The following is a 26,189-nucleotide window of genomic DNA, read 5'->3' on the forward strand; positions in this document are numbered from 1 at the left end:
GTCTGCAATTACCCTCTTCTGGCACAACCGCCCCCCCCCGCCCCCCGCCCCCCGCCAGTCTGAGCTGGGGTCTCACATTCCTCTGGAAAAGGTACTTGGTGTAGCCAGGGAGGTCAGGCATCCGGTACCACTGGAAGAAGGAAACATTTAGGGCCTAAACCTCCTGCCACTAAGTGACCAATGGGATAGGATAAGCATCTCTCCTGGGAGCCAACACTTAGGGAGATTAGAGGAAAGACAGATGAAGAAGACTCCACAGAGTAAGAACAGAAGCATTAGTAAAACAAATCCAAGAGGAAGAGTGTCACTGATCTTCACTCTGTAGACATTCATTCCGGTCCTCCTTTGTGAAGAAAGACACTGTAATACTTGTATTTTTAAATATTTTATTATTGATAATATATATAAGCTCCTCTTACAGGAGAAGGCAGAAAAGAAATCCAAATCTTTAGCCTTTCCTGCTAATTGAAAAAGCAATAAAAGCTGATTAAAAAAATCTTTTTAAAGATTTTATTTATTTATTTGACGGAGAGAGAACAAAAGAAGGAGAGTGACAGGGAGAAGCCAACTCCTGGCTGAGTGGAGAGCCCAACGCAAGACTTGATCCCAGGACCCCAAGATCATGACCCAAGCCAAAGGCTGATGCCCAACCAGCTGAGCCACTGAGGCGCCTCTAAAAGCTAATTTTTAAAACATTTTCTTAGTTCTGGATCCTGCCTCCTGACAAAGCCCTAAGTGTGACTGAGCTCAGTAACTGATAGGAATGTCACAAGGATTAGACAGCTTTTATCTGGAAAATGCTTGAGCCCTTGAGTGACAGACAAGGCAATATCCACCCACTGCTCTGGCCATCAGTGTCTAAAATGGGGTTACTAGAGACTCTCAAAGGCCAAGAGAAGTTTCCTGCAAAGTATGCTTCAGATTTACTCTGTGGCCAAGATGTCAGATCCTAGGTATCCTATTAAAAAAAAAAAAAATTAGTTGGGGCGCCCTGCTGGCTCAGTCATTGGAGTGTGTGACTCCTGGTCTCAGGGTTGTGAGTTTGAGCCTCATGTTGGGTGTAGAGATAACTTGAAAATCAAATCTCTAACTGGCTGTAAAATACCAACCCAGGGAATCTGCAATCCCTGCCACTGTTTTAGTCTTCCCTAAGGAATTTTTTGTGTAGGTGTGAGGCGGTGGGAGGTGCATACCTTTGGCCTCAGATGGTGATTGATGGTGGAGGCCTGTTCCTTGGAGAGGGGATAAACATTAGAGAGGGACAGGAATCCCCCACTTGGAGCAGACAGATAAAGGCTGTGGAAGAGGTGCGGAGGCTGGGGGGAGAGGCGAGGGACTGAGGAAGGCAGGGAAGGTGTGTGAGTGAGAAACAAGGCAGATGGAAGGAAGGTGGGCCAGATAAGGGTCAGGACAAACAAACAAACAATTAAGGGCAATAAAACGAGGAGCCAGGAGAAGTGAGGTCAAGACTGTGACTGAGACGGAGCCCAGATCAGGATGAAAGCCTAGTCACCTCGGCATCTGCCACCAACGCCCCCAGGACAGCACAGAGCGGACACAGGAAACGACCTTCCATGAATTTGACCTCTTCTTGGTGGCAGAGCGGGAACTTTGCTCTGCATGTTCCACTCGCACCGGCCTCCCCAAGCAAAACACAGAGAGTTGTTACAAGAGCTGTGGGTAGATCCCAGAATGCGGGCCAGGGGGAGGAGGGCCCAAAAGCCAGAGCCCAAAAGGTAGCCAAGGCCCTATTGTAGTTCAGACGCAGAGAGACTACTAGTTGTAGGGCATGGGAAAGGTTGTAAGAAGTAGGTGGTATCTGAACTGGAATCTTAAAAAATGAATAGAATTTGGACTTTTGGGACATAAAGTGAATATCTTAAACTTTTTTCTTTTTTTTTTTTTTTTTTATCAGTCTCTCCTGGGTTAGATACCCAAAGACTGGCAAGCAGACTGCCACACACAGAGAAGTCCTGGGGTACAGAGGTGGCCTCACAGATGCCCTTAGAGTGGAAGGTCATCTAAGCCACGGCTGCTCTCCGTGCCCTGGTCTGTACCAGAGCAACAACCTCAACTCCTAACCCTGCCACAGATTAACACCACTGCTCACACCCAGATCAAGCCTCTGGACATGGGCTCTGAAAGGAAGACACTGGGCAAATGACCAATTCTAATTTCGACTTGACATCACGCTATTGAGGACCCTAAGTTTACACAAGCATCCACCAAGCCAACATCACAGATCCCAATTTGTATAAGACATTTCAATTACATTTATTTGATATGTGTGCCTGTGAAACATGAGTCGATTTTTTAAATTAGTAAGCACTTTTCTAGAATTATATCCATATCTTGTTACTGAATCACCAATGAACCTACATTAAATTTCTGGATTGATTTCTTGTCAAGAAACTGCTAGTCTCACTGTTTAATTATTTCATCTTTGGTCTCATTATAGTATCTTGCCTGGGCCCCTGAGCCAGCTGGCTTGACACAGACTTGAATGTGGACAACACTCCTAGAAAGAAGTCTGAGTAGTTTCCTGAGAGGTCTGTGGTCCCCTAGCCCTGTGCCAGGAGCAACCCCCTACCACCCAGCACTCAGACCTAACATCTCTCTATAAGGGAGACCTGGAGGGGCGCCTGGGTGGCTCAGTTGGTAAAGTGTCTGCCTATGGCTTAGGTCATGATCTCAGGGTCGTGGGATGGAGTCCTACACTGGGCTCCCTGCTCAGCGGGGAGTCTGCTTCTCCCTTTCCCTCTGCCCCTCCCCCTGCTTGTGCTCTCTTGCTTGCTCGCACTCTCAAATAAATTAATAAAATCTTTAAAAAAAAAAGAGAGAGAGAGGGCAGCCCGGGTGGCTCAGTGGTTTAGCACTGCCTTCAGCCCAGGGTGTGATCCTGGAGACCTGGGATCGAGTCCCACGTTGGGCTCCCTGCATGGAGTCTGCTTCTCCCTCTGCCTATGTCTCTGCCTTTCTCTGTGTCTCTCATGAATAAATAAATAAAATCTTTAAAAAAAGAGAGAGAGAGAGAGAGAGAGAGAGACATCTTGATGCGCATTCACACTCCCCTCCACATGGGAAAACACTGAGCCAGCAGAAGGCAGAGTGTCTGACTGAGCAAGCCCCCTGGTATCCTGCAGCAGAGGCAGACCACCTCAGGTGCATCAAAGGGAAATGGAGACAGAGTGTGCACTCAGGGGAGGTCTTCACGAGCCGGGTGCAGGCAGAGAAGGCACACGCTCTCCGGCATACCATCAAGGAAACCTAGAGTGTGGCCCAGGTATGCTCTGCACAGGCAGTAAACCATGTTCACCTCAAAACCCACACTTTAGTTTCTACTGAAATTGAGGCTGAAAAACAGTCACGTCTCACTTGAGACTGGTCATACAGACAACCTTCAGAAGATGGTTATCTTTTCCACTCCGCTCCTGCATGGCACTCTGCGTTTAGAAGTTTGTTTGCCATGGGGCACCTGGGTGGCCTAGCGGCTGCGCGTCTGCCTTTGGCTCAGGGCGTGATCCCGGGGTCCTGGGATGGAGTCCCACATCAGGCTCCCCACAGGGGGCCTGCTCCTCCCTCTGCCTGTGTCTCTGCCTTCTCTCTGTGTGTCTCTCATGAGTAAATAAAATCTTAAAAATTAAAAAAAAGTGTGTTTGCCTAGCATCTACACGTGCTTTTGGATTGGGCTTTTGGATGAGCATGAGAGCCGCTCTTGAAAGTCAGCTCTGCTTCTGCAAATCATAAACCCTAGGCTAGGTCCAATGGCCTTAACTTCCAGCCACCTTGTCTGCTCTCGTTACAAAGGTCGGGACGAGAACTCTACGTGGAGCGCCTGGACTCCTGATGCCACGGAACCTGATGTCTTCTAGAGACAGCTGTCCCGCGGGGAAACAAGCAAGGTCTGCCAACCGGCCCTCGCGCGTGCCTGTCGGGGAACGGAGCCTCGAGAAACAGGTCAGGTGGGCGATGCGGGCATCCGGGTCAGCCCTGCAGGGAGGTAAGAGCCAGCGCGGCCGGGCGCCCCGTCCCCCGCACCGAGGTGGGGGGCCCCACTTACCCTCCGCCCCGCCTCGTTGTTCTGCAGGTTCATGAGCACTCGGCCCTGCTCCTCCGACCCCTTGGCGAAGTTCTTCTCCCGCTCCCGGGCGTCCACGAACTCCTTAGCAAAGCGGTAGCCGTACTCCACGTTGTCCCCGCAGCCGCCCCACAGCCAGTCCCGGGGAAGGTCCCGCGGCCGCGCGGCTCGGCTGCAGCCGCAGGTGGACAGCTCACCCTCGCGGCAGGCCCGGCTGACGGCGTGCACCACGCCCGCGGCGCTCACCGCGTAGGTGAAGGCGGCCTCCCGGCTCCCTGCAAGGCAAGGCGAGGCGAGGCGAGGCGGGGCGGGGCGAGGGGCCTGAGGGAGGCCAGCTCCCCGGGGACGCCCCCCCCCGCTCCCTCCTGCCCTCCCGGGCCAGCACCATTCCCAGCACCATTCCCCGGAGGGAAGCATCATCAGGAGAAGCATCCGGCACTTCCCATGGCCCTAACGCTTGGAGCCTCTCTTGATACTGAGCAGAAATGTGCCTCCTCCACCCCTTGAACACAGAGTAGAACGAATCCCTCCAGCCTCGGCCCACGCTAGTATCCAGGGAAGCCTATGTGGTGGGTAGATTCTTAGGACGCAGACCTAAACAGAGGGGAGACTGGGCATTAAGGAGTTTATGGGACCTGTGGGACCAACAGAATGAGCTAGAGTAGAAATCGCAGGACCAACAGTAGGGCTCTGTAGCCTTGCAAAAACCTCCCTCCCGCAGATGCCAATTTCTGACCACTCCATGGGCCACACGTCTGTCTTTTTCATTGTTGCCATTATCTAGCTAGAGAGTGGAAAAGACCAGGAGGAAAGTGAGGCAGAATTACAAAGTCCAGAACAATCCACACTGTTTCCCTATCTTCCATGGGGTCCACACTGCCTCCCTACTTAGAGCTCAAGTGAACCAGGTCTGCAGGACACTCAGCATAGTCTCTCCAAATGTCCAGATCATTTCCAGGAGAAAATGTGAAACGTGTTCCTCTCTATTTCTGTAGTGAACCACTTAAAAACTCATATGATCCATGTTCCACTTCAATAAAAATGTTTCTGGGATCCCTGAGTGGCGCAGCGGTTTGGTGCCTGCCTTTGGCTCAGGGCGTGATCCTGGAGACCCAGGATTGAGTCCCACATCGGGCTCCCTGCATGGAGCCTGCTTCTCCCTCTGCCTGTGTCTCTGCCTCTCTCTCTCTCCCATGAGTAAATAAATAAAATACTTTTAAAATTTTTAAAAAATAAAAATGTTCCAAAAAAATAATACACAGTCACCAGGGAAATGCAAATCAAAATCACCATAAGATACCACTGTACACTCAGGAGGACAGCTAGAATCAAAAAGGCAATGAATAGGGCGCCTGGCTGGATCAGTTGGCAGAGGATGCAACTCCTCTGATCTCAGGGTTGTAAATTCAAGCTCCATGATGGGTATAGCGACTGCTTTAAAAAAAAAATCTTGGGATCCCTGGGTGGCGCAGCGGTTTGGCGCCTGCCTTTGGCCCAGGGCGCGATCCTGGAGACCCAGGATCAAATCCCACGTCCGGCTCCCGGTGCATAGAGCCTGCTTCTCCCTCTGCCTGTGTCTCTGCCTCTCTCTCTCTCACTGTGTGCCTATCATAAATAAATAAAAATTAAAAAAAAAAAAAGAAAAAATCTTAAAAATAAAACAAAATAGGGGCATCTGGGTGGTTCGGTCAGTTAAGCTTCTGCCTTTGGCTCAGGTCATAATCTCAGGGTCCTGGGATGAGCCCCATGTTGGGCTCCCTGCTTGGTGGGGAGACTGCTTCTCCCTCTCTCTCTGCCCCTACCCCCTGCCTGTGCCCACACCCCCTCTCATTCTCTCTCTCAAATAAATAAAATCTTTAAAATAAATAAAATCTTAAAATAAAAGGCAACTAGTAAGTTGGCGAAGATATGAAAAGACTGGAACCCTCATGTACCGTTTGTGGGAATCTTCAGCTTTGAAAAATTCTGGCAACTCCTCAAAAGGTTACACATGTAATTAACATATGACGTAGTGATTCCATTCTTAAGATATATCCAAGATAAATAAAAACATGCTCACACAAAAACTTAGACATGAATGTTGACTGAAGCATTATTCATAATAGCAGGAAGTGGCAACAGCTCATATTGTCCATCAGCGGATGAATGGGTAAACAAAAGGTGGCATTATCCTCGCAGTGGAATATTATTCAGCCATACAAAGTAATAAAGTACTGGTATATGCTGCAATGTGGATGAAACTTGAATTATTATACTAAGTGAATCATGTAGCCTTTTTTTTAAGGTTTTATTTTTAAGTAGTCTCTGTACCCAATGTGGGGCGGGAACCCATAGCCCCGAGATCAAGAGCACACGCTCTACCCAGTTGAGCCAGGCAGGTGTCCCTACCATTTTGTATCTGTACTGAACTAGATACAAAAGGCCACATGTTGTGTGATCTCATTAATATGAAATGTCCATAATAAGAAGATTCATAGAGACAGAAAGAGTATTGGTTGCCTAGGGTTTCAGAAGCGGGAGGGAATGGAGGATGATTACCAATGGGTCTGCGGGGTTTTTTTCATAGGGTCACAAAAATGTTCTGCAATTAGACCGTGGTGCTGGTTGCACAATCCTGTGAATTCATATACGGAACTATTCACTTGAAAATGGTGAATTGTATGGCACGCGAATTCTATTTCACTACAGCTGTTATAAGAAATAATACACAATATTCCAAAAGACTCAGGTGTAGAGGAGCAGGGAGAGGTTCTTAGCAGGAAGCTGAGATTCTATCTTGATCTCAGTGATTACATTAGGCAGAATCTTCTGTTCTCTACTTCGTCCTCTCCTGAGTCTTATGGTCAGAAGTAGACATCCCATAATCCTGCCTTGGCAGGTGGAGACGGAAGGAGTCTGCAACCCTCAATACGTCTAGAATGACCTCCCACTTTGCCCTACTTCTTGATTATCTAGGCAGGACACAGTCAAGCTTGCAACCAGACAAGACTGGGCAAGTCCTGTCTTTCTCAAGAGGTAACCTGATGGTCAGCTTCTGCCATCAGGATGGACATTTGAGTCAGTGCTGAATCGCTGCCAGAGACCAGGGATCTATCTAGTTGAGGGTGGTCAGACTATGAGAATGAGCCACTGGGATGCTAGGGTGACCAACAGGTTCTTAGGCAGGAGGGCCTAACTCTCTCCTTGAGGGAGCCATGCCTGAGAAGTCTTCCTGAAATGGAGTCTCAAGCCCCTGCCCTGGTATCCCTGAGAGGAAGGAGCCCTGATCAGCAGCCCCATCTACATCCCACCCACTGTGACTCTTCCTTTTCACAGCATTCCTCAGAGAAGCAGGCTGGGTTTTCAAGGCAACCCAGCCCATCGTCTTTTAATGACTTTAATCACCAGAACGTTCTTCCTTATAGTAAGTTGAAAAATATCTCCCTGTAACTTCCGTCTGCTGGAGCTACACTATCTGATCCCTTCCCATTTGACAGCCCTTCCACATTTGAAAACAACTGATATGCCTTTTATGTTTTGTCTTTTCCAGGCTACATGTCTGATTTCTTCCTCAGTTCCTTAGCAAACGTGCTTTTCTGAACTGAATCACTCCTCTCAGAATTGCCTTTAAAAATAATGTGCCTGTATCTGAGCATAATACTGCAGATACTATGTGCTCTGACGGTCCTGGTCTGTCACGAAGGGTTCAGATCCCAGTCTGTCCTCGAGTGCATTAGCTATCCTTGCAACTGCTCTGCTTCTTTTTTTTTTTTCTCCTAAGGATTTTATTTATTTATTCATGAGAGACAAGAGAGAGGCAGAGACACAGGCAGGGGGAGAAGCAGGCTCCCTGCAGGGATCCCAACGTGGGACTCCATCCCAGGACCCCCTGGGATCATGCCTGGGCCAAAGACAGGCACTCAATGAGCCACCGAGGCGTCCCTGCTCTGCCTCTTTTGATTGGGGCATCATTAGGCACCGAGGGTGGGTAGTTCCTCATTCATGAGAAGCAACTGGGTCCTCCTGTGAGCCTGGGAGGTACATACTACTAGGGCTACTCTCAGCCAGCGAGACATAATGCAGGGCTTCAGAATGGACAGGCAAGGTGGGGGCTTCTCTATGCGTGAAACAACTCAGAGGCAACTCAAACCATTTCAAGGATAAAGGCTAATAAACCAGCAGCCACGGGACTCCTAGAGATACCTGGCATCGTCCTCCTACAAGGAGGCAGTAGGATCGTACCACACCCTCTCTCTCTGTTCCACAGTAGATCCAGCCAGCTCCCAGGAAGGCGCCCCTACGCTCCCCTGCCCAAGGCTGGGCGAAGTGCCAGCGGCTCCCGCCAAGCTGCTCTGCTGCCCTCTGGTGGTAGACTCTTGCAGTGCTTCAGGGAGGGCAGGACTTTCTTGGAAGTCCTAGGTACACACAACAGCTGCGGGAGAGGGAGAGGCCTCAGGGGAGCCACTCCCCGCCCAAAGGGCTTGAGTGGAGGGTACCTTCCCAGGTAGCATAAGCCTGCAGGAGAGCTACAAAAGGAAACTGAAAAGAAGGAAGCAGAGGGTTCCAACTGTAACAGAATAGGGTACCGAGAGAACAGGAGGGTCTGTTTTCATTCCCCCAAGCAAGTCAGCACCCAGTGGAGTTGCCATTTCTGGTAACTCCTTCCTTTCCTAAAGTAAAGCTCACTTTTTGGCCCTCACTCAAACAAAATTACACACGAAAAGGATCTAGCCAATATCAGGCACACATTAGGTCCCAGAGAAACATAAGTTCCCCAAAAGTGATCAGTGGATGCCTCTCTCTCCACCTGGGGTCATCCTCCTCCCCACACCCGGAACCCAGCACAGGCAGTGCTGCTGAGACTTTACCAGATGCTAAGTGTACTTGAGAAGAATCAATAAACTATGAGCAATTCCCACTTCACCCAGCCCAATCTCTTAGGAAAGCTGCCCCGGAAGACTGTTGCAGGAACATGCGAACACTCCTTGTCTGGACCTTGAGTTAATAGTGAAGGAAGAAAGAGAGCAGCGGTTCAAAGTGTGCTTTCCTCTGGTCCTCATTTATCAATATGGGCAGGGGAAAGAGCTCAGGAGGGAGGGACCTTCCACATACCCTGCTTCCTGCTAAAGACATTCTTCAGCCTCAGTGAACTCCCCAACGCCATCCTTGGCAGGCAAACTCTTGGAGAATGGGCCACAGGAGAATACAGGGCTCTAACACCTTCCTTCTATGGCCCTGGGGATCAGACCCCCGTAGAATAGGGCCGGATTTCTCAATTTCTTGCCAGGGAGGGGAGGATTGCATTTCAAAAGGACCTAAAACAATTAGACCCCAGATCACACCTCCATTTAAGCAATAGGGCAGCCAGAGAGTCCCAAGGGAGTGGGGTGAGGGGAAGGGACAGGAATCCTGGAAGAGCTGGCCTCTCATCTTTCTTCTGGGTCTGTCCCCTTCCCCCACTTTCACACACATCCCTTTGGAATGAAAGAGCCAGGACTGGACCTAGGGCCAGGTTATGACAGCTATCACCAATTTGGTCCAAAGTTTCTATCTCTCTCAGAGTCCAAGTGGAAGAGGCAAACGTCATACAGACATTCAGGGCTGCAACTTTTGGTTCTCCACACAGCACCGTCAAAGGGGCCCCTGGGCTGAGATAAGGGGCAGTGGCAGCGAGCATGTTTGCTAATCCACTTTAACTCAGCTCCACTGTTCTGCCTCTTTCCCAGAGTGAGCCACACGCGGATTGCCCCCAACAGGGTGAAGCTGGGAGCAGAGAGCTGGTGGAGCGTGAGCTGGGTGGTCAACACATGATCTAAGACTCGTCTTCCTGTCTCCTTGCACACCGCTTCCAAGCCTTGGAGAACTCCCCTAAGCACTCGCGAGGGCCCTCTGTGCCAGGCTCAGGAGAGCGTTCTTGTACCCAGGCAGGTGAACCTGGGTCCTCTAGCCAAGCCATGTGTTGGTGGCCTCTTACCTATCTGCATGACTCTCCCAAAGACAGATGTGTTGTCCACGGTGCTGCAGTTCCACCGCCTCTGACGGAACTGGTACTGGCACTCCTTGATGCCCGTCTTGGCTCCCTCCCCGATGTAGGCCATGTGCTCCTGGTACAACTGGCACAGCTTCCTCTGGCCAGGGGAGAGCCCAGGAAGCTGGCTGCACACGGGCTGGGCACCGATGATAAACATCTCGGGTCTCTGTACAGGGCTCATAGCTAATGACCTACAGCGGAGATCCAGAAAGGGGACAAAAGACCAAGGAGTGAGCACAGGCTGTGTCAGCACTAAGTCATTCATTCAACACATTTACCCAGTGCTTTCTTTCTGTGCGCAAGGCCCTGTACTAAGGGCATGAAAAGGAAACTTAGTAAAACAGAGGCGTTGCCTTCAAAGGGCGTTGTGTGGGAAACTGAGGCACAAATGCAGATGACATGAAAGATGTCAAATGATCAGACAGAGAAAGAGCTCTTGCAGCTGGAGAGAAGATTTTATAAGGCAATGGCCAGAGTGCGAACTGGGTCCCAAAGGCCGGGGGTGGGGGTGGGGGGGCAGGCAGGGAAGGGCGATAGGGAGGGCATAGGACATTCATTCCAGGCAGGGGACGGAAACAGCCAAATCTCAACAGGAAAGAGGACAGCACATGACTTATTCAAGGAGTAGGCGTGATTCATTCACTTGAGCCCCAGTGCAGGATGTATGATGGAAAGCAATAAATTCCTTTAACTAGACCTGCCCCTATGCCTGGCAAACAGAAGCCAATTTACATACATCACAACACTGTCTAAATCCCCTGACCCACCCCTTCTCTGTTCAGCGGCTTTCCCTTGGCTCAGCTTCAACCAGATATAGTAAAGTGTGCAATTAGATGAGAAGACTGTATAGATATGTCATCTGAGTGCAAACGTGAGCGGGGCACAGATCTTGCAAAATAGATGAGGAGTGCCTGCCGTTTGCACGTTGACTTGGCAATGACAATAGTCTTAAGAACACAACAGAAGGCCCCACACAGTCCTGTGGATCTCTCAACTTCTCATCTGGTCATCAGACTTATAAAACAGGAATTCTACTCTCCTTGCCCACATTGGGGGAAAAAATCAATATTCTTATTGATCCAATAGCAACGCAAGAGCTATTTCTAACAACACATGGGGATGGAGGAAGGTCCAGGAAAAGGGGAAAGCAGACAGGATCAGAGGAAAATACCAAACGAACTCCTCCTCCTTTATCCTCAGTGAACCTCTACCTCTGGGGGCTTGTGAGAGACAAGGCTGTCCTAGTTTTCCTGGGATAAAAGCGATTCTTAGGATTCCTACGAATAAAGGGATGATCACAACACACGGTGACCTTTCTCTGCATTCAATTACCAAAGGAGGCGTAGGTTGTAGAGAAGGGCCTCAGCCCCCCTCACTCACCACCAGGAGCTGGCTTCGGCCGGAAGCTGAGCCCAGCTGGACAGCAGTGCAGCGGCGAGCAGCAGCCGGCTGGGCATGGTGGGCCTCAGCCTCGGCCCTCCCCAGTGCCCTGGGAAGACCCCAGGGGCGGACGGCTTCTGAAGCGGGGCTCCCTGGAGAAAAGAGAATCAACATGGAGATGAAGCTGATGAGGCAGGACCAGAGGAGAGGGCGGGGTGGGAGCACCAAGGATGAGCTCCAGGGTGGGGGGCGGGGGCGGGGATGGGGGGTCTAGTCAAGTTCTGCTCGGGCCGGCAAAGAGATCCAGCCTCTTTCCATCCTCCATCTCCTAGTGCTGCTCTTCTCACCAGGGGAGCCTTTGCGTCTCCTACCCCCACGAGTGGGAACCCTACTCAGGACCTCATTCCAAAGGAAACAATAAGCTGGGAAAAGAAAAGAGGAATGAAAACGAGTCCTTTCAAGCCCAGAGCCTGTTCCATATAGCATGAAGGAAGATGCTTTGGTTGCTGCAGCGTCCACCTGCCCTTCCTCCAGAGCATCCGAAGAAACCAGGGCACCATCCACTCCTTCCTGTTCATCTCCCTCCAGCCAGAGGCTCTCCTTCATGGGCTACGAACAGCTGGTGAGTGAGATTTACCTGCAGCCAAGTAGGAGTCTCCCCTCCTATCCGTACCCTTCTCACTCCAAGAAAGTTTCCGTGTTCCAGCCCTTGTTTCCCAGGAATATAGCAGACAGAAGGGCGAGGACTGCACTTTCTCAAGGCAACTCCTCTGAGCAATACCATGTGTCCCTAAAGCTGCCTGGGAGGGGGGGGGACATGGCATCTTCCTAGGTGGCCTTCCTCCCCTCCTCTACACTGTGGCCCTCGAGGGGCAGCCAAGAGCACCGCTGGCGACAGTAGGGCACCACCAGCTCTGGGTTTTGCGGCCCTGATCTCAGAAGTCTGGGCCGAGGACGCATCTTCTAAAAGCAAGGACCCTTCCCTCCTGGCTCAGGAGCTTCCCGCATCTTTGCCTCTGCCTTTTTTATAACTCGTGCCTGTGCCTGTATCCCAGGAAAGAGCACCCTTCCTCCAGCCCTTGGAAACAAATGTAAAATCCTTGCTTCTGGATCTTAGAGCAAGTCTATTAAAACACGCCCCCTCCCACTCACCCCCACCTCGTCTCCCCCTCAGCTTCCATCCAGGGCGTGACCCCACATTTCCAGTGAGTCTTCTCCCCGGGACCCCTTAACACTGTACACACACACACACACACACACACACACTGGCGCACGCGCACCCAGCGGGCCCCCCCCCCCCATCTCACCACGCGGCTCCCGCAGCCCTGGGTCTCCAGGCTCTCCGGGAGGGGGCGGCAGGTGCTGTGGGTCATCAGCCTAAGAGATACTTTTGTCCTGGGGCCACCAAGCGAGGAAGGTGGCCTGAACAGGACCCGGGGAAGCTGGGCCACAGCCCGGTCTCCACCCCCCTTAGGTTTTTCTTCTTGAGGTTTCAGCTGGGACAGGAGTACCAACAGGCAGGTGTGTGGGGCCGGCAGGGGGCAGATCAAAGAGGAAACTTGCTCCTTCCCCTTTGTCATGCAGAGCCAGCTCGGAAATGATCCGGCCTCTGGCCCGGCCCGACTAACAGCTCCCCACACCCTACTTTCCCAACAGACCTCTCCTCCTCTAAAGGACGCCCCCTCCCCCTTTGCTCTCCCCCCCCCCCCCATAAATCCTCCCTGTCCCTCGGGGCAGGAGGTCTGTGAATGCACCGACTGGAACCAAGAGAGATGGAGCAGAGATAGGGCTGGCACCAGAAGCTAATGGCTTTATGAGGGGAGGTAACCAGGTCCAGAGTAGGGAGGCCAAGAGAAGAGCTTCAAAGGGTTTCCTTATGCAAACATCCTCAACTCCACCTCCCAGTCCTTCTAGGGGCCGAGGAGTCGGAGCAGGCCGTCCCCGAGCCCGAGCCCCGCGGGCCTCCTCCCTCCCGCGGCCGGGCCTCCGGCAGGCCCCCTACTCCTGCCCGCCCCACCCACGTCCTCACACGTTCCCACTGCCAGGCTCGACGGGTGCCACCTCTGATCCCCAGAGATGTTCCCCTTATGCCAGTGTCTCTCACATCTGTCACACCTTTTCATCAAGCTCCTGTGAAATCTCTGCTTCTGCAACTCCTAGGTTCCACCGAGGCCACGGCACGGGGGGCACCGTTTCTGAGCCAAGGATGGGAGTCGCTGCCCACTCACAGTCACTGTGGCTTTGACCCCCCAGTGACAGGCCGGCTAAGGCCAGGAGCTGCTAATCCCGCCCCTCAGTGCCTCCCGAACACCAACAGACCAACCGACGGGGCTCACTGCCCAGCTTTCCCACCAAGCCCCGATTTCCACCAAACTTTCAGCTCATTAAAAAAAATATATATGTAAAAACAAACAAACAAAAAAGGCCAAAGCGCATGTGGTGACTTCTTTTTCTGCCTTCTCAATTCTCAAGTCCCTGGAATTGAACGCCACCCCCTCCCCCAGGATGACCCCTGGCGGGGACAGACACATGGGAACCACCCTATGTGTGGTCACAGAACCCAAGGGCCAGCTCTCTGCCCTGGCTGACATTCTTTTCTTTCCTTGTGAGGAGCTGGGAGGAGAAAAGTGAAGATGGGCAACTGGTTTCTTCAGCATGGGCAGCATGGAAACTTCTGGCCTCAGCCCAGCTGGGCTGGAGGGTGGGCACTGAGGCTTTGGCTTTAATGACTGGGACACATTGAAAGCCCTGTTTGTGGGTTACAGGTGAGTTTTACAGTGGGGCTCACCCAGGGAAGGCTCTCCTTTGTGTAGGAAGAAATATCTAGTAAATATAGAAAAGACTGGAGAGGGAACCCCTCATGCTGCCTTTTGTCATAACTACAGATTATCTCAGATAATGAAAGCATCTCCCCTTCCTAGGAGGGGGGACATCATGTCAAACACAGCAAACACAGCTGAGCATGAGGGAATCCAGGGTCTGTATCCTTTTGTCGTAGAGGGTCAGGGAGGGGAAGACGCCTCCAGAGGGCCAGAGGAGCTGGTCAGACATCTGCTCTGCCCTACTTCTTCAGTCACTTATGTATTTATTCATTAAAGTCATTAATCAAATGTGTACTGGGGGCCTTGTATGTGCCAGTTACTACTCTAAGGGCTGGAGATAGGGCCGTGAACAAGGAAACACATGGTCCAGTGAACACTGTAAGGAAAAGTAAAGCGAGGACAAGAATCAAGAATGGTAGAGGGTGAGGTGCCTGGGCGGCTCAGTGAATGAGCATCTGCCTTTGGCTCAGGTCATGATCCTGGGGTCCTGGGATCGAGTCCCACACCAGGGTCCTTATGGGGAGCCTGCTTCTCCCTCTGCCTGTGTCTCTGCCTCTCTGTATCTCTCATGAATAAATAAATAAGTAAAATACTAAAAACAAAAAAAGGGGGGTGTCTTGGTGGCTCAGTCAGTTAAGCATCTACCTTCAGCTCAGGTCATGATCCTAGGGCTCTGAGATCGAGCCCTGCATCAGGCTTCTGCTCCTCAGGGAGCTTGCTTCTCCCTATCCCTCTGCCTGCCACTCCCCCAGCTTGTGCTCTCTCTTTCCCTGTCAAATAAATAAATAAATAAATTAAATAAATAAAGTGATCCCTGGGTGGTGCAGCGGTTTAGCACTGGGAGATCCTGGAGACCTGGGATCGAATCCCACGTCGGGCTCCCAGTGCATGGAGCCTGCTTCTCCCTCTGCCTGTGTCTCTGCCTCTCTCTCTCTCTCTCTGTGTGTGTGTGACTATCATAAATAAATAAAAATTTAAAAAAAATTAAAAAAAATAAATAAATAAAATCTTTAAAAAATAAAAATAAATAGGGATCCCTGGGTGGCGCAGCGGTTTAGCGACTGCCTTTGGCCCAGGGCGCGATCCTGGAGACCCGGGATCGAATCCCACGTCGGGCTCCCTGCATGGAGCCTGCTTCTCCCTCTGCCTGTGTCTCTGCCTCTCTCTCTCTCTCTCTCTGTGTGTGACTATCATAAATAAATAAAAATTAAAAAAAATAAAATAAAATAAAAAATAAAAAATAAAAATAAATAAAATCTTTTAAAAATTAAAAAATAAAAAGAATGGTAAAGGGTGATAGCTTACATTCTTTGGGGCCCTTTAGGGAAAGCCAAATTCTGAAATATCTGCCCAGCTCACATCTCCAGCTATGGAGACAGGGAAATGGTGGCAGGGCTGTAACCCTGCTACACAACCCAGACTCCATTGTGCCACGTCCCAGGTCCCTTACTGAGACTGCAATGCCTGTCTTTGCCATCGCAATTAAAGGGGTGCATATTTGAAAACAGGGTTCCAGGTTCCTCTTCCTTTCCTTCCTTTTTTGGACTCAGTCACCAACTTTCATTCTCTTAAGTAGCTCCATGCAGTTAGCCCAGAGGTAGGAGACCGAGGAGAGAGACTTGGGCAAGTGGGGCTTACCCCAGCCAGTCTGTCCTAAAGGGGCACCTCTGTGCTTCCACACACACTTCAGAGCAGTGTACCCCAGAAGCCCCTCCACACACGGCAAGAGCTTTGACAAGGTCATAGCTGTTCACAAAAGCCACCATCAGGTGTTCAGGACTGACCTCCTTCAGCGCCTGAGAACTCAAGCAAGTCCTGCATGAAATGGTGTCACGTCCCGCACCTGCCCCGTTGCTCCAGACAGGCACCCTCACACCTAGAAACCTACCCAGAAAGAACCAACAGCTTCCATGGGAGCCTCTTCCTGTCATTGGCTAATTCTTTCTGTGTGACCCAAGGAGGAGCTATGTAATGTGTGATTAAAAAATACATTTGTGAGACACTTGGGTGGCTCAGTGGTTGAGCGGCTGCCTTCGGCTCAGGGCGTGATCCCAGGGTCCCAGGATGGAGTCCCACATCGGGCTCCCTGCATGGAGCCTGCTTCTCTCTCTGCTTGTGTCTGCCTCTCTCTCTGTGTCTCTCATGAATAAATAAATTAAAATCTTTTTTAAAAAATTACTTTTGCAGGGGGCCTGGCTGGCTCAGTCCGTAGAGCATGTGACTCTTGATCTCCAGGTTGTAAGTTCGAGCTGGGGTGTGGAACCTACACTTGCAACTTTGTTAGCATTCCTGACATAACAAGGTAGAGGCTCTTAGGAGTCCTTGGGAAGAGAGTGTCTCCCTTTGAGAACTTATGACTAAGCTGGTGTCCCAATGTCTGCCAGTGATGTGATGATTTCCACGGGGTGGTACAGGTGGGGGAGGAGCAGGACAGATGGAGAGCCTTCTCTCCCCTTGGCCACTTAATTTCCACCACTGTAGAGAAAGACTTTTTTTTTAAGGTAGGTTCCACACCCAGCATGGAGCCCAAGTCAGGGCTTGAACTCATGACCCTAAGATCAAGAGTCACACACTTAACCAACTGAACCACCCAGTTACCCCGAGAAAGATTCTTTATGGATCTCAAAACACTTGACAAACACCTCCTAAAATACACTCTGGTTCCCTAATTTCCTCCTCTATTTTCATGTAAGTACTCATCCTTCTTAAACCTGAACACCAAATCAGTGCTCTGTGGTCTAACTCAATGGTTCCCACACCAGTCTTCCTGAAACACTAATCATTTCCATTTGAAGACCTACTGTGGTTCCTAGCTCTTCAACCATTCTAAACTTCCTGGCCTGGCCTCCTTTAATTTATGTCTCATTCGGGACACCTAGGTGGCTCAGGGGTTGAGCATCTACCTTTGGTGCAGGTCATGATCCTAGGGTCCTAAGATCAAGGCCTGCACTGGGTTCTCCACAGGGAGCCTGCTTCTCCCTCTGCCTGTGTGTCTACCTTTCTCTCTGTGTCTCTTATGAATAAATAAAATCTTAAAAAATAATTTATGTCTCATTCTTCTGAAATTCCCATTGTGGGGTTTCTTATCCAATCTCCTCCTGTTCTTGTTCTAGGAACAAGAACTGCTTTCCCCCCAAGCCCCCATCTGATCCTCTTCCCAGGGATGCCTTCTGGTCTCCAACAGTACTTCCAAGTCTACTCAAGATTCATCTCCTCCATAAAACTGTCTTTGATTAATCCCATGCCATGAAAATCTTTCCATCTACTTGATATTTCCTTGGCACTTGGGAGGACCACATCCCACACTGGCTGCCTCATAACTGTGCTTTTTTTTTCCAGTAGATCCAAAGTTTCCCAAATGCATAAACTTACCTCCCCTACTTTCTCTGTATGCCTCCTCGTGCCTAGTACAGTATTACTAGACAATAATAAATGACTGCTAACCAGTGACAATACTTGATATTAGTGAACATTTATTGAGTACCTTCTACATCCATTGAGCCGAATATTTTATATCCAATTTTCTCACTTAATTTTCACTAAAATTCTATGTGGTCTATGGCATCATTAGGTTCACTTTGAATATAAGGAAAGTAAGTATAAAAAGAGTAAGATGGCAGCTGGGTAGCTCGGTCAGTTGAGCATCTGCCTTCAGCTCAGGTTATAATGTCGGGGTCCTGCTCAGTTGGGAGTCTGTTTCTCCCTCTCCCTCTGTCTCCTCTCCCCTGCTCATGCTCGTGCTCTGTCTCTCTCTCTCAAATAAATAAATAAAATCTTTAAGAAAAAAGGCTTATCCCAAAGTTACTAGTATAAACATACACACACACACACACACACACACAGAGCCTTGTGTGTGGGGGGGAGACATGCTTTCCCCAACAAAAATGATATCTGGATTGAGAATAAGTCTGGCTGCTTAATGCTGGAGAAATTAAAATAGAACAGTAGTTTTTAGAGAGCTAGTGTTTATGTTGGGATGGAAAAGACAAGTCAGGCCAAGAGGTAAACGTGAGGGAAGATGGACCCTGGCATGGTTTCAGATGCTTATGGGAGACACCAGCAGAGGCAAGGAGCAGAATGGTTACCTAAAAAAATGTAAGGTTTGGAGAGAGAGTGGAAAGAAATCTTAGAACCCTCATAACAGAGAAGCTGACCAAGAGACTATATCCTTAGCAAGAGAAGATTCTATTTGATAGCATAACATTGCACTACCTTTCAGAGAATATAGCTACCAAGGAGCTCCTTTCAAAACTCATATGTGACCATGTGACTTCCCTGCTTAAAACGCTTCAAAGGTTCTCCATTTCTTTTCTTTTTTTTTTAAAGATTTATTTATTTATTTTTATTTGTTATAGACAGAGAGAAAGAGGCAGAGACACAGGAGGAGGGAGAAGCAGGCTCCATGCCAGGAGCCCGACGTGGGACTCGATCCGGGGACTCCAGGATCGCGCCCTGGGCCAAAGGCAGGCAGATCCGCTGAGCCACCCAGGGATCCCAGGTTCTCCATTTCTTAAAGGGTGAAGTCCTTATCACATTATATAAGTCTTTTATATACTCATCACATTATATAAGTCTTTTCAAAAATTCGACCCTCGCCAGTGTTTCCATCCTATTTGGGTTTTTGCTCTGTGCTCCAGAAACCGCAAACTGCTGTATATATTTCCTTATCCACCCCTCACACTGTTTCTCCCTTTGTGCGGTGCGGACTTCTGGGAATGTTTCTCCTCTCTCTGTGCGGGTCAGGCTCCTTTGTCCTGAGGTCACATATTCAAAGAAACCTTCCCTGCTCATCCCATCCAGAGAAGGCCTCCACTTCCATCAACCTCTCGCTAGCTGGCTTTGTATTTTTGTCCCAGGATTTATTATTTATTTATTTATTTATTTTTTAATATTTTATTTATTTATGACAGATACAGAGAGAGAGAGAGGCAGAGACACAGGCAGAGGGAGAAGCAGGCTCCATGCACCGGGAGCCCGATGTGGGATTCGATCCTGGGTCTCCAGGATCGCGCCCTGGGCCAAAGGCAGGCGCCAAACCGCTGCGCCACCCAGGGATCCCCCAGGATTTATTTTTATTTTATTTTTAAAAATATTTAATTATTTATTCATGAGAGACACACTCCCTGCAGAGAGCCTGATGCAGGACTTGATCCCACGGATCATGTCCTGAGCCAAAGGCAGACACTCAACCACTGAGCCACCCAGGTGCCCCTTGTCCCAGGATTTAATATAGTTTGGTATAATCTGGCAGGCTGACTGCTGATCTGTGTTTTGTTTCTTGCCTCATACACCCTGCAAATGGTCTTGTTCACCATTTTCTCCCCACTGGTTGGGAGAGTGCCCAAGGGTACCTGGTAGGTGCTCAATAAATATTTGTTGACTGAAGGAAAAGAAAAGGCTTCTTTGGCTCTCAAGAAAATAGAAGGCAGGCTGTGGAGGCCAGCCTCTCATGGAGACAAAGTAGTCCTTTTGGCGTCCACATGGTCCAGCCCACAAAAAACTGCCTCTACCGATGTATGAGATTCTGGAGATTCCAGGTCTCAGCTTTGTTTCTACCTTTTCCTCAAAGGCATGAGTGGCAGGCAACCTCTAAAGCTGTGCATTAAAAGATAATGTGAAAACGTCTAAGACATCGCTCCTTGAGATGCTTTAGTCTAGCAGCAGGAAACATGAAAAATCTACTCTGAAAGGCAAGACATCCCAAATGCCCAAGGAGTCCAAGGGAGCCTCCACAGTCAGGACATGGGATTGAAGTAGGGCCTTGAAGAATGTGTAGGCTTTAAAAAGGAGCAAAGGGGAAGGAGGATTTCCCATTAAGATGGGGTTTGGTCAAACCAGAAAATTTCAAGGTGCTTTGGAGAAGGGTAGGAGAGATTTTGCAAAAAGAAGGACTTCCATAATCTCCAATGTTCTTAGAATCATTCTTATTCATTAAATTTATGGAGTGTCCCTCTGAACCCCGATACTGATTTCTCACCAAGCATTCAGTATCCATCACCCCGGAGAAACTCCTGGGATCTGCAAGAATGGGACCTGAAGGGGATCAGTCACCTTTTGACCATGAAGTGATGGCTGGGTAAATCTTCCCAGAGAGCCAAGTACAGAAGTTGAGATACTGGTTGATCACACTCCTCCCTCACAATCTTGCTTGTTCTTTGTTCCCCAATTCTCTTCCTGGGTCCAGGCCTAAAATCTCACTGCTCATCCTGCCTCCTCCCTCTCCTTTACCCTCCATGCCCAACCAACAGTCAGCTCCTCTTGACTGGGCCTCCATGGTATTTAGGAAGCCCATTCCCTGCTCTCAGCTCCTGCTGCCCACTCCGAGCTACTACAAGAGCCTGCAAGTGGTCTCCTTTGCTTCCAACAATTTGCAAGTGTCTTTTGCCTAATTCTTATCTATGGAACGATTGAACGAATTCCTTCCACTCAGTTCTCTAATTGCCAAGGTAATAGCTGGCTCCCACGTTGCTCAAAGTGTGGTCCCCAGACTGCCAATATCAGTATCACGTGGAAACTGATTAGATATACAAATTCTCAAGCCCCACCTAGACCTGCTCAATCTGCAACTCTGTGGCCAGTGCCTAGCAATCTGTTGACACAAGCCTTCCAGGCGCTTCTGAGGCACACCAAAATTTGAGAACCTCTGCCATAAAGCAGTTTGGGGGACAATGTAAGGAATTAATGCGCTAAACCTTTCAAGGAACATGTGTCTCTGTTAACAGCAAATGTCTACCTTTTAGTGCCTTAAACTAGTGAGTGGTTCCTTAGCTGGGGCCACAGAACCACAAAGCATGCAAACCAAGCTTTATCTCTAGAAGGAATACATGTGTCCACCTACTTCTACTGTGATGGTCTACATGTATGTAGCCCCTTATAGTTAATGCAATACTAACTCATTTGAAAGCATTACTGATGATTGTGGTGGTGGTTGCACAACTCCAGGAATATATTAAAAACCACTGAATTATACACTTAAAAAGGTGAATTGTATGGTACAGAAGTTATATCTCAACAATGCTGTTACTTTTTTTTTTTTTCAGTGTCCTGATGGTGCAGCAGTTCTGTTTTCGTGGAGACGTCTGCCCACGTGTACACCAGAATGCATGTCAAGAATAGCAGTGCTATTAAGAGTCTCACACTGGAGGGGTGCCTGGGTGGCTCAGCTGGCTAAGGCCTCTGACTACTGGTTTAGGCTACAGTCCCAATCTCAGGGTCATGGGATTAAACCCCATGTGGGACTCAGAATGGAGTCTGCTTGTTGCTCTCCATCTGCTCCTCTCTCTGCTCTCTTTCTCTCTCATGAATAAATAAAATTTTAAAAGATTCTCTCTCTCCCTCCCTCTGCTCTTCTCCCTTACTCCGACTTGAACAATCCCACTCTCTCTCCAAAAAAAAAAAAAAAAAAGAGCCTCAAACTAGAAACAACACAAATATCCATCAACATGATCAATGAATGGATCAATTAATTGTGATATAGTAATGCAAAGAAATATCAGGATGAAAGTGAATGAATGAAGCACTGTTCCATGCAACAACATGCATGCATCTTACAAACGTAATGTTGAGAAAAAGCAAATCACAAAAGAATATATAAATTATGATTCCAGGGCAGCCCCAGTGGCCCAGTGGTTTAGCGCCACCTTCTGCCTGGGAGTGCGATCCTGGAGACCAGGGAGTCCCAAGTCTGGCTCCCTGCATGGAGCCTGCTTCTCCCTCTGCCTGTGTCTCTGCCTCTCTCTCTCTCTGTGTGTGTCTGTCCTGAATAAATAAATAAAATCTTAAAAAAAAAAAAAAAAAGGAGGACAGCCTGAGTGGCTCAGCAGTTTAGCACCACCTTCAGCCCAAGGCGTGATCCTGGAGACCCGAAATTGATTCCCACATCGGGCTCCCTGAATGGAGCCTGCTTCTCCCTTTGCCTGTGTCTCTGCCTCTCTCTCTGTGTCTCTCATGAATAAATAAATAAAATTAAAAAAAAAAAAAAAAAGGACAGAACAAGTTGAGGTGCCTGGCTGGTTCAGTCAGTAGAGCACAGGACTCTTGATTTTAGGGTTGTGAGTTCTCCCCTGCTCCTGTGCTCCCACACTCTCTCTCTTTCTGTCTCTTGCTCTCTGTCAAACAAATAAATAAAATCTTTAAAAATAAAAAAAAATAAAAATCATAGGGATTAAAAATTTAAAATTTAAAATTTAAAAGTCATAGGGATTTAAAAAATAATATAAATAAATAAATAAATAAAATAAGGAAAAGGTCTCATTAATACCTAACAGTTTAGGGGGATCTTTTAAAAAAGATTTTATTTGAGTGCGCGCGCGCGCGAGAGAGAGAGAGAGAGAGAGAGAGAGAGAGAGAGACAGAGAGAGAGAGAGACAGAGAGACAGAGACAGAGAAAGCATGCAGAGGGAGAGGGACAAGCAGGCTCCCCACTGAGTAGGGAGCCTGATGCAGGACTCGATCCTGGGACCCTGAGATTGTGACCTGAGCCAAAGGCAGAAGCTCTACCAACTGAGCCACTCAGGCACTCCAAGGGGATCTTTATATATCTCTTCAGTGGAAAGTACGACTATAGCCTCATGGGGCATGTGACCTTTTGTAGGGGGTGAAGCTTACAAAAGGGTCGTCATCCTCAAAAAGAAACCTCTGCCTTAAATGCATGTTGAAAAATGGAGGCACAGAGACAACCACTTGGGATAACTACTTGAGGGCAGGTAGGGGTGCTGGAAAGGGAGGGGGTTCTGTGCAAACCACACCTACCGGCCACTGAATGCTAGGCCTGGATTGACTATACACATAAGAGCAGCTGCCATGACCATGCCAGGGGCCAGCACAGTATTTTGTTTCTTCTCTTCCCACTCCAAGAAATGAGGGTCTGACGAAACTACCTTCTGGTACAACCACCTTTGCCGACCCTCCACTCCTTCTCCCTCATCAATTCTTACCAGTTAGTCCTGTAGCTAGTTGTTTCTTTTTTTTTTTTTTTTTTTGTTTCTTTTATATAGATCTCTTCACAGATAATTTTTCCCTTAAAAATATTTTTAAAGTAGTGACCGAAGATGAATGCAATTATGTTTATGTAGCCAAGACTTGATCAGAAAATCCCATAACCTCTAGAAAGAATCCCCAGATGCTCATCTTTCTTCTCAGCTCAATTAACATAGCCTTTCCCTGCCAGCCTTAATTATTTCTCCCAAGAGTCTCTCTCTGTCTCTAGGTCTCTAGTTCTTCCTTCCAAGCTTTTCCCAATGAATCCTCTCAGCCCTAAGGCAGATCATTCTTTTGTGTGATCTACTTTCCCAACGGTTGAAGATGAAAATTAAAGGGTTTTTTTTTTGGAGCAGGTATTCTCAGCTTCCAGCATACAGCTCATCTCCCATAGTGTCTTTTCTCTTTGTTTCTCTCATTTGCAGGAGAAATAATGCCCTGGCGATGGGGGGATGAAGGGATTAGAGGGGGTAAGAGTGATGTGATTTTCATCTGGCCCTCAAGAAAAATGCAAAAGTGCCCTTCCCGGAAACTGCGCTTGCCATTTACAATGAGAAATTTCTCACAATCTGGGAAGAATAGACCTAATCATGGTACAGGGTGACAGGGGCACAGAAATACAACCTGAGGCCTCCATGCTAATATCTAGTTCTTGATGTTTCAGAGAAAAGCGATTCCCCAGATCCGTCTCCAGCTCCTAGTGCCTGGAGAAGTGTGAAAGTGGCCACTCACACCCAGCAAGAATCATCCTACACACCGGGCAGAGCAAATCCCCAAGACCCCAGGGCCCATACAGGTCCCAAAGGTGGTCCATCCCAGCTGACTCCTTCTTGGCTGTTACACTTGGAGGGGGAATAAAAGAGCAGTGTCTTCCCCCGCCCCAGAATCCCAGGACCCTGAGATCACTACCTGAGCCAATGGCAGGTGCTCAACCGAATGAGCCATGTAGGTGCCTCAGAAATCTTATTCTGTGCAGAAAATAAGAAAATAATTTTTCCCCCTCCTAAATCCTGATAAATTATTATTTTTTAAAAAGATTTTATTTATTTATTCATGAGACACACACACACACACACACAGAGGCAGAGACACAGGCAAAGTGAGAAGCAGGCTCCATGCAGGGAGCCCAATGTGGGACCCGAACCTGAGGCTCTGAGACCACGCCCTGAGCCAAAGGCAGACACTCAACCAGTGAGCCACCCAAGTGTTCCTAAATTCTTTTTTTTTTTTTTTCCTAAATTCTGATAAATTAATTTCTAAAGATGTTCTAGCAAAGAAGGCAGAAAGGTATGGCCACCGGTCAGTGTAGTATAGGAAATTGTTCTAGAAGCATGACAGCCATGGTTGTGGACTTTGTTTTAAGAGAGTTGGAGAGCTGATGGGAAAGTGGTCTAGAGGTACTGATCTTTCTCCAAGTAACCTTATTTCCTCTGAGTCTGGTTCTATGGGTACTTTTGTATTCTTCTGGGACATGGCCACCCGCTTCTGCCAATTCCCTGGCTTAGACAGAATGAATGAAGCAGAGAAATGGAACTCTGGATCCCCATCCTGGGCAGAAGGATGACCTCCCTATGCCTTTGGGCTGGTTAGAATAAAAACATATCTTGTGCTGTCAGGTAAATGTGTTCCTATTTTTGCAAACTGAAGCATATTTTAAGACATGGAGAAATCTTACTATTTAAAAAAGCAGGATCACCAACTGGCAGACAACAAAATCTCTTTGGCTAACACAATGATTTAAAATTTTTGGAATATGAATGCCTTGGTGAGTGGGGGGTGGTGTACAGGCTCCCGAATTTCCCCAAATCCCCACTTTTCTCCATCGCATTTCTCCTGGCTGCTTCACACATCACATTTTGCTTGTCAGGTGCCCAAAGGCTATTAAGTACACACTGTTACAGCACCTGGGTGGCTCAGTCAGTTAGGCATCTGTCTTGGGCCTAGGTCATGATCCTGAGGTCCTGGGATCAAGTCCCACATACGGGTTTCCTGCTAGCGAGAAGTCTGCTTACTCTCTCCCTCTGCCCCTCCCCCTGCTTGTGCTCTCTCTCAAATAAATAAATAAAATCTTTAAAAAATTACTATGCCACTGTTATTGAAAGGAATTGTAATATGTGTATTATATATTATATATTACATACACAATAGTCATTTTACTATATGAACTATTATCTGAACTATTTATAAATCTGGATTCGCACATACCGAGTTTTCTGAACACAGTTATGCTAACTCTTCTTTTTTCTGAACAATTCTGTCATTCCATCCCAGGAACTAAGTTTGGATGAGAATTTCTGCTTCCCCTTACTCGAGTGTTTTCACTCTCTTGGAATCTCACTGAAGCTGCCAAACTTAGGCTCCAAGAATTGGCAATTTCCACTTGGAAAAACAGGATAATGGTTTTGTTTTTATTAATGGGGGGTGTGTATGTGAATACTGCTGTGTTAAGAGTATCGGAAGCTGCTGCCCTGGATTCAGGGGCCTGGAGTGGTGAGTGCCAGGGACTGTCCTCTGGCTGCCCTGGGCCAGGTACGCAGAAGAACGCTTGGCTGGCTGCGCTCCAGTGGCAGTGGTGGCAAGGACAGCCAGCCAGCAACCTCCCCCTGCGGCCGACTACTCATGCAGAAATGACACTTGGGGGGCACCCAGGTGGCTCAGTGGTTGAGCGTCTGCCTTTGGCTCAGGTCATGATCCCAGGATCCTGGGATCGAGTCCCACATAGGGGTCCCTGCAGGGAGCCTGCTTCTCCCTCTACCTGTGTCTCTGCCTCTCTCTGTGTGTCTCCCATGAATAAATACATAAAATCTAAAAAAAATTTAAAAAAGGAAATGACACTTGTTTTTTTTATTTGGGGGGAAAACAGTAACTCTAAGTTATATGGGTCTGCCTATCAACTCCCCCGAGCTATTGCTCCTATGTT

General features: G+C 48.5%; 1 protein-coding gene across 1 annotated transcript in view; it reads right to left on the minus strand.

The window, feature by feature from the left end:
• Positions 1-26,189, minus strand: part of WNT5B (Wnt family member 5B) — a 108,805-nt gene that overhangs the window by 5,095 nt on the left and 77,521 nt on the right. The window contains exons 2-4 of the mRNA XM_038576338.1: positions 11,469-11,620; positions 10,032-10,279; positions 4,061-4,353 (exon numbers count right to left, since the gene is read on the minus strand). Coding sequence (XP_038432266.1) covers positions 4,061-4,353; positions 10,032-10,279; positions 11,469-11,620 — 693 coding nt within the window. The remainder of the gene's footprint in view (positions 1-4,060; positions 4,354-10,031; positions 10,280-11,468; positions 11,621-26,189) is intronic.

The sequence above is a fragment of the Canis lupus genome, chromosome 27 (genome assembly GCF_011100685.1).
Source record: "Canis lupus familiaris isolate Mischka breed German Shepherd chromosome 27, alternate assembly UU_Cfam_GSD_1.0, whole genome shotgun sequence".
Classification (NCBI taxonomy): Eukaryota; Metazoa; Chordata; class Mammalia; order Carnivora; family Canidae; genus Canis; species Canis lupus.